The sequence below is a fragment of the Morone saxatilis genome, unplaced genomic scaffold, assembly GCF_004916995.1.
Source record: "Morone saxatilis isolate NCDOM2014 unplaced genomic scaffold, NCSU_SB_2.0 Contig9, whole genome shotgun sequence".
Classification (NCBI taxonomy): Eukaryota; Metazoa; Chordata; class Actinopteri; family Moronidae; genus Morone; species Morone saxatilis.
The window spans coordinates 21,895,859-21,905,191 of record NW_023340268.1 but is presented as its reverse complement, the minus strand read 5'-3'; the positions used below and the strand labels follow the sequence as shown (position 1 = coordinate 21,905,191).

The window sequence follows — 9,333 nt, the reverse complement described above, 5'->3', positions numbered from 1 at the left end:
GGGGTTTGTTATATATAGGTTGTAACCTGAGAGGTAGGCTGGGTCACTGGCTCACTGCTACTGACCACATGCATGTGATCATCCTCCAAAATGCAACGCACAATAAATCTGAACCATTCCTATAGCACTGCCTCAGGAAAAGTGGGCAATTTATTTTGGAGCTGAGCTATTTGACCCTGCTGTAGCTTTTCTAAGAACTGCGTTACATCAGCTGTTGGTTTTCGGATGAGGAGCTACACAACTGTGTTTTCATGGTCTGTTCTTCTGTTGATGGTTGTATGTAAGTCTAAAGTGACATAAGATTTACTACTAATTGTATTTGGTGAAATTATTGCAAGCACAATGACAGTGATTGAATATTGTAAGCTGGCTTTTTAAAGTCCAACTCCAATATTTCTAGAACATTTTATGGCAGAGCTGTAGGCTTAACACTTAATACTTGGACTCAAGTCAGACTTAAATTTTAAAACATGCTTGATACTTCACGTCACAGTACTTGATTGCTATGAAACTTGAATCACTTAAGACTCAATATAACTCTTCCTAAAGACTTGATTTGGATTAGGACTTGAGTCAGACTTAAGCCCTGAAAAAGTACTTAACTTCGACTTGACTGCTGTAGACTCAACTCACTACAATCTTAACTTGACTCGAAACGTGTCTCCTTAAAGACTCAATTTGACTTGAGATTTGTCTACTAAAGAGTTGACTTGACTTGAGAATTGACTTCCTAAAGACTCGATATAACTCAAGATTTGTCTCCATAAAGATTCTATTTGAATTGAAACTTGTTACCCTAAAGACTCAACTTGGATTTGAGTCAGACTTGCTTCACAAAAATTATTTGATACTTGACTAGTACTTGATTGCTATGAAACATGACTCACTTAAGACTCATGACTTGAGAGTTGTCTCCCTGAAGACTCGACTAGGATTAAGACTTGGACTCAGATTTAAGCCATGAAAAAGTACTTCATATTTGACTGCTGTAGACTTGACTCAACTTGACCCGAAATGTGTCTCCTTAAAGACTTGATTTGACTTGAGACTTGCGTCCATAAAGACTGATTCGAGAATAGTCTCCTACAGATACGACTTGACTCGAGACTTGTCTTCCTAAAGACTCAACTTAGATTAAAGTTAAACTAAAGTCAAGAAAAAGTACTTTGTACTTGACATGAACATGTCATAGACTAACCTCACTAGAGATTTGACTTGACTGAAAACCTGTACACCAAAAGAGTCTCCTCTCTAGAGACTACTCATGACTTGTCAATCTAAAGACTCAACTTGGATTTGAGTTAGACTTACAAAAAAGTCACAAAAGAGTACTTGATGTGGACTGCTGTGAGACTCACCAGAGAATTGACTCTAAACAACATCAACTTAAAGACTTGACTTGGCAACTTTTTGACGCCTGGCAAGACTCAACTTCTTTCATGATTTATCACCTAAAAGACTCAAAGACTCCCTAAAGAATCAACTTGAATCAAAACTAAAGGCTCCACTTGAGATCTTTCATTCTAAAAAATAAACTTGACTTGAGACTTAACCTGACTTTATTTGACATAATTCTTGCTGAAGACTAGACTTGGCTCCCTAAAGACATGACTTAACTCAAGTCTTGTCAAACTTGTCTTGACTTGAAGGTCCTCTCTGTAAAAAGTGGACAAGACTAAAGACTTGCCGCCCTGAAGATGCAACTTGATTTGAAACTTCACTTGCTGACGGCTCGACTTACGCTGAGACTTGTGACCTGAAAGACTGACTTGAAACCTGAAAGCAAAAAATTTTCAAGTAAAAACTTTTGACAATCAGAAGAATAAATAAAAAATAATGGCAGTGCCACAAAGGCCTAGTTACTAATTTAATGGGACCACTTTGAAAAGGGTTAGGGTTTGTTGTATATTGGCAGTTATTGGCCAAAAAATAACTATGGCCCTCAAACCCATATGTGGGATTTGACAATTTCTGACTTTGGCAGACAACAATGAAAAGCTGAATAGACACATAGGCAGATAGACTAAACCTGTTTTAATTTTTTTTTAATAAAATCCAGTTTATGCCCTCAGAATAATTAGAAAATTGAAAATTGAAATAAAAACTGTGAGAGCTCTCAATTTTGGCATGAAGGAGTTTTGGTATCATGAGCACCACCATTCAAAGGCAGCTACTGTTTGTGGTGGTAGTACAGTGAATATCGGTTAATCAGTGAGTTTTAGTCCGCTGTTTGACTGTCCCCACTCTTACTTGTCCAGCAGCTCCAGGAGCCATTATTTAGAGATGCAAAGACACGTCTGCTCAACTGAGGAGGATGTATTGATATGTGTGAGCTCAGCTGTAACCCCGAAAACGACACATAAACCACACACATTAAAGAAAGAGGGAGGAAAGGAGATTCATTTAGATAGAAATTGCTATAACAAACCATGAAGCTGCAGCTAGGGCGTTTGGGGCTCACTTAGTCCTGCACAAGCACATGCACCACATCCGGTGGTCCTGTTTAAGGTCCTGCAGCAAAAACACTGTGTTTACCTAACAATTAGGATAATTAGTAGCTCTGTAAAGTAATCCTTCAGCGTGGGCCCACGGTGCATATTAATGTTCATATGGTTTCATTTTAATGCAGCTGAGCTGCGGCTCAACAGGGCCTTCAGAGGTGTACGTGTTTCTCCCTGCTGAATGTCAGCACCCCGAGGCTCCAGTAATACCCCAACTCTAATTTGACAGCTCCCACGGGGAGGAAGTTCTTCACAATACACTTCATACTACATAGATTAGTGCATGTTTGTGCTGTGGATGGGTGTTCAAACGCTAGATGGTGAATCTTTCAGATTTTTATTTTATTTTTTTACTTTAACTGCTGTTGACATCCCTTAATCTGGCTGCGTGATTCAAACCATATGGGATTATGAAAGCTAACACCAGCACAAGTATTTTCAGATGATGGTGAAAATAACAGCAGTGTCTTTTTCTTTTGTTCAAATGAATATTTGGCATAAAAGTTTTTGTCCATTCTGGGCTACTGTAGAAACATGGCAGTTGAACATGGCGGACTCCGTAGAAAAGGACCTGCTCCCTCTGTAGATAAATACAGCTCATTTTAAGGTAACGAAAATACACAGGGATTCTTATTTTCAGGTGATTATACAGTAATGAAAACATACCTATGGATATTATGTTTCATTTCTGCCAATAGATCTTTCTAAAATACTTTTTGTACATAAAATCAACACCACACTGAGTAAAATGATTGTTTTTGTTACACTACTGTACATATGCAAAATGTACACAGTAGAATGAACCATGAGATGCACCTCAAGACACCTCAATGATTCCTAAAGTCCAAAATATGCTTATTGTTAACTCACAAGTCAGTCTCTAAACACTTTGTTCAGAGACTGAGGACTTTGTCCAAGCTTTTTCCTAGAATGGGGTGAGAAAATGGTGTGTTGATGTGGTTTCAAGTAAGGGCTGTCAGTTTTAGTTAGTGGCCGTTCTCGCCGCCGTTACTTACGTTGGAGCTATGAGTTTTTCACTGTAACTCATACATAAGTGTAATATAAAAATCTGAAGCCCCAGGATCACATACACTCAGAGAGTGAAGTAGGAGACATCTTGTGTCCCATCCATCCACCCCAATCACCACCTTACACAGTATGGACTTTACACTATGTCACCTGATGCACATGGATTACATTGGAGTTAGGTGACAGCTTACTGCATCTCACACAGATACCAAAGGGTACTGTGTGCGTCTGTATGGAGATGCCGAGGGCAAAACATCGGTAATTGACTCCCTGGGAATAAGAAGGGCCTGCCACCACGCTTTTCAGTCTCTGAAAGAAAGATCATAAGTGTATTCAGGGGTGTTTCTAAGCTTTTTTGACTGGCAAAAGATTTGAGCACAAGTGGGGCACTGACTTATGCAGGGGTGGCACGAAGTATGTGTCTCAGCTTTCCAGTTATTCCCAATTTATGCAAGTTTCATATGATACCAGTATCTTCACTCTAGCTTCAAAACAAAGCTCGCTACAGCCTCTGAAAGACAGTGCAGAGTCCATGATGATCAGGTGGCACTTGGGGCAGCCAATCAGATTTCAGGGCCCTGAGTGCATTACCCAAGTTTGTTGGTGAACCATTGCTGACTTACTCAAAATGCTCCATAACCCAGACAAACACGCTTTGACATCATAATAATGACAGTCCTGTTTGGATTAATAGGATCAAAACTAATAATTTTAGAACAATTTTGGCAGTTTATTTTTGAAGTGCATATTGGTGGCTGTAATAAAGTTGCTGAGTGTAATAAAAGAAGACAGGAATCAGTAAAAATGTATGAAGTGATTTCTTTTATACTACATGTTGGGCTTCCTGTTATTGCAGTTTTGGGCATACTGTTATTGGAATAAGAAGCCAGTGTATGGTTTATGAAGCTTATTATAGACCCTTGGCTTTTGTTTAATAAATGTTTTGCTTCTAAAGTGGCACTTGAGCATGACCTTTTATGGCTGTATGCTTCTTTAATGAGTTTTGAAAAGTCACATTTCCAAATGCAGAACTGTAATAAAGAGCCGACAATGGCCTTTGTTGTGGTGCTGAGACTCAACTCAATATTTCTCACTTTGTTTTAAATACAGCCTATGAGAAGGAGGAAAGTGGAGTGAGCTCATTAATATCACAAACATTTTTAGATTAATTCAGCATTTGTCCACTTCCTCCAATCAGTTGGTAACTTTGTCCCATCAGTAAGCAGGAACATCCTCCGTTTTAAAGCTGCAGTAGGTCATTTTTATGAAAATTACTTTTTTTTCATTAGGAGCACTAGGAGAAGCCAGAGGAACCTGATTTTTTTTTCACAGATTATCTGTCTCATGATATATTGAAAGTTTCAACAAATATGACAAAATGTTTTTGTTTTATAAAAGTTTCCTACTGCAGCTTTAATGGGCAAATGAGGGAAGTACAATTTTAAGGGGATATAATAGAAAATCATCTCTCTATTTTAACTTGTATGCAGCTGTTAAATTAAAGTACGAGTAAGCAAAATATGAGTAAAAAGCAAAATATTTCTCTCTGAAATTTAATGGAGGATGAGTATGAAGCATCATAAAACTGACTGAGGAGTGAGGCCCCTTGCCTGGGTTTGACTCGGGCCACCAAATCACCTGTTCAAAGATGGACAGAGGTGGCAAAAGTACAGTAGTAAAAGTAAAGGTTGTCAGAAAAGTAAACACTGTCACAACCCGGCTCAAGGCTGGACAAAGAAGGAGAAAACACACATGAGTTGACTAAAAAATATGTTTATTTAACAAAAACTAAAAGAGAAATTAAGCTAAAAACTAATTCAACCAAACCAAAAGGAGTGGAAGCCAAGGGAGAGAAAGACAGGCTGATTGCCTCCAGCCTATATAGTCCAGCCACCAGACCAGGTGAACTTAATCTGGCTGAATATGTGACTCCACCAACCAGGCTTTGAGGGATGTTGTTGTTTTAAAATTAGTAAAACATCAGAATAGTGAATTTGACAGGTCTAGTTGTTTCCTTTTCCCCTTAATTTCCTTTGGCTGCAGTCAGACTTCTATCTCTAACAATGCTGTTACATTGGATTAGGATTTAAGAAGGTATTCTTATTATTATTATTGTTATTGATATAATCGTCATCATTATAATTATAATTATATTATTATGATATATGAATAATAATAATAATATGATATATGAATACTTATAATAATGATAATTGTTATTATTATAATAATACATTATTATTATTATTATTATTAGTAGTAGTAGTAGTATTCAATCAATTTCCAACAAGAACTTATTTAACGCTTTTCCTAAAATTAAATCTTTAAATTCTTATAGAACGAGGTTAAACAATTTTACTTATGTTTGATAATGAGACATTTTCTGATATTATGTCCACATACTGTATCTTTGCTCTAATGTAAATACAGTTTAATATTATTTTGGTACACATAATAAAAGCTCTTTTGGGGGCTTTTTCCTTGTGCTTCATATTTTTGGTTTTTCTGATGTGTTTTTGTTTCATTTTAACATAAAAAAGCAAAAAAACGGAGAAGAAAAAATTCATGGCACGTCATAGCCCAGATAATTGATTACTGAATGGACACACTGCCCTCTGCTGCCGTTGTTCACATATAACACCAGTCCGATGGAAAACAGCAAAGTGAGGATGATACACCACCAGCTGAACATCTGCTGCTGGATAAGATGATTTATGGTTTTCTGACCTTCACATAGTGAGTTATCCTGGAATAAGATCACAGAAAACTTAATTTTCTGAAACATATTCCACAAATTATTCCCTCTATACTGCTATGAGGCTTTTTAAGTGTCTTCCTGTAAATCTTTTAATCGAAGTTCACTCAAGGACCACAAGCAGCAGTGATCAGTGTTGATCTGTTGACTAGGAGTGCTGAATATCCATGAAACTAGTTATAGATATTAATGCTCATTATGTAAGACTAATAACACGTTTGATCATCCTTTGACCTTTTCTGTTCTGTAGCACCACCATCAGGCCAAATACTTCAGTCAGACCAGAGAAAATCCAATATTTAATAGAAAATGTACATTCAGGATGATTCATTGGACACCATTTTTACACAACAAAATATCAATTACGTTTTTGCAGAGAATTGTCAGCCTTTACAACATAGGCTAATAAACATGAGTCAACATAAAGATACAAGCATACAAAGGCCTTATTTGTTTGTTCCCCCTCCTTCCTCCCTTCCCACATATGGGTAAAATAAAAACTTAAATTAATTCACAAAAACCCACACACTCAAAATAAACAAATGAAGAAATTATATTAATTAGGAATAATTAAGAAATCATAATGGATTTGAGAATATGTATATACTGCATACACATACATTAACATGCACACATATACACTGAAATGATACGAAATAAAAGAAACGGCAATCATAAATACTGAGGAACAAAAGAGCTGCCACAAAAGAAACAATGTAGACTATATCTTGATAATGGTATGAGCATGTGTGTATACTGAACTTTCCCCAGCACCCCAAACAGGGTATCAATTGCATTTCTCTTCGGATCATTGATTAGCTATAGAAAGTTCCAGAGAGATGATGTCTGCTAATGAGTTTATGAGGACGTTTCCATCTTAATTCTAACAGGTTTTTGTCAGCTGTTAGTCCTAAAAGCAGAAGTCTTCTCTGAGATTTGGTGACATTCATTTCTGAATCATCATTTAGAAGTAAGACATTAGCTAAAATAGGAATAGTAGTTCCTGTTATATCAGACAACACACATACAACTCAAAAATATTTCACACTTTACACAACAAAAATGTAAAGTTTAATGTTTGCCAGTTAAAAATTCAAACTAATGAGGTCCCAGCACTCTTAGTGAACCTCTCAGCATCCAGCCATTTCACTTCTCAAAGAGCCAGAAATCATCTCGTGGTAAGAACATCCAATGTTAAAGAGAACACACAAGCTTTCATAAACCATCACTTCCTCTGCAGAAGCTGCAGCAAATACAGGCTTTTGAAGATAGATTTCTTATTTTATTCTCAGTTTTGTATTTCATTTTCTTTCTTCTTTGTTTCTTGTTTCTCACATTTATATTTAATATTTTTAAATGTATTGGTTTTTCTATGTTTTCACATGTGATGCTCTTATATATCTATACATATATAGATATATATGTATGTATATATGTGTATATATATATAATATATATATAATATACGTATATTTATGCTTACAACAATATTTTCTCTTCATCACTGTCTGATAAACAGCCTCATCCTACATTAGAAAAGTTTGAATAACCAAAGAACTAATAGAACAATGAGAATAAAACACTTTTTTTTTTAAGAAAGAAGCAGATAGTATGGTTTTTTAAAAATTATAGATAATACAGGCTGAGATTTAGAAAGTTTCTAAAAATATTAGGGTGTCATCTGATCACTGTTCACTGGAAACACTCCCGAATGTTTCTCTCCCTGCAGTTGCATTAACATTGCGTTTACTATTTGTGTTAATTGTACAGTTTCAGTTGTTCGGCACTGTTCTTGTTATGCATTGAATATCCATAAATATGTCATCACTTACTAAGGGATCCTCAGTTTGCTCAGTGATAGAAAAGGGGTCCCTTAAGGAAAAAGGCTGGGAACCACCTATTTGAACCATCTTGGGACCATCTAGTGGAAACCCAGACTGAAGTACTTTCAGAGAAGCTATATTGGTGTAAACCTAAGTGAAAGCAGTAAAGCCGAAGGGGTTGAATTCAGCCCATAAATGCAGGCCACATGTTGCTCTGTGTTGTTCTCTAATCAGGACACAGTTCAGTATTCCTGCTTTAGGCATAGTAATTGTGTGGGAGGTGGTGCTGTAAACACTGGGAGCAGACTGCAGCATGCTGCCAGGCCTGTGGTGAGACTTGTACACACTTGGAAAAAAAAACCACCATGGAGTACCCAGAATGCCCCGTTTTCTTTGCAAATGAGCCATGTCGTGTTTACATGAACTAGATTGACCTTCTTGGAGAAAGCTGATTAATCAAAAACGTACTAATCAGGAAAACTCACCAAGTAACGCCCTCTCCTGCCCTCACTACACACACATAAACTCACACTGTACCAGGGCTCCACAGCCTGTGATGTATTTGCCTTACAGTTTCTTATAAGTCTGAACAGGTTTAGAGTCTCTGCTGATGATTATGAACAATTGCAAAAAGGAACATCTGTATCACTGCTGTCAATGGATCAGTGTGAGAGTTAACCCACTGTTTGGATACCGTCAGGCTCAGTGTAAACACAGCTCTTATTTCAGTCAGCGCTGCCAGTTTCCAGCCTGGCTGAGACAAAAGCTGGTGGTGCCAACGGAGCCGGTCCTGATCCTGGAAACTGGAAACATGATCTACCGACTGCGGAGGAGTGTCAGCTCACAGTGACAGGAGTCCTGAATCTGACAAGGTGGTTCATGCAAAAAATTTGATTAAGTAATTAATTCCAGTGTGTAATATTTAGGATGATCTATTGGCAGCACTGGAATATAATATTAATATGTACCTTTTTGTTACCTTAGAATGAGATGTTTTTATCTAGGTCCTCTTCTATGAAGTCCCCCGTATTGAACCCAAGTGTGAACCTATCATGACTTTACCCATTGGTTTGTGGAGTGCTGTTTTTCCATGACAGTTTGTTGGAGCCAGCTGAGGTGACATACTGTGAGTTGAGCTGCTCTCATTGGCTGCACAGTTTTGACTAGTCCAGAGCAGGAAACAATGGTGGCTCACCTGTTCACACACAATAGAGAAATAGGAAAC

At 37.2% G+C, this 9,333-nt stretch overlaps 1 protein-coding gene across 1 annotated transcript in view; it reads left to right on the top strand.

The window, feature by feature from the left end:
* The window catches only part of si:ch211-57n23.4 (immunoglobulin superfamily DCC subclass member 3), a 52,827-nt gene that overhangs the window by 344 nt on the left and 43,150 nt on the right, over positions 1-9,333 (top strand). Inside the window, exon 2 of the mRNA XM_035681011.1 lies at positions 8,809-8,943. Within this exon, the coding sequence (XP_035536904.1) occupies positions 8,809-8,943 (135 nt within the window). The remainder of the gene's footprint in view (positions 1-8,808; positions 8,944-9,333) is intronic.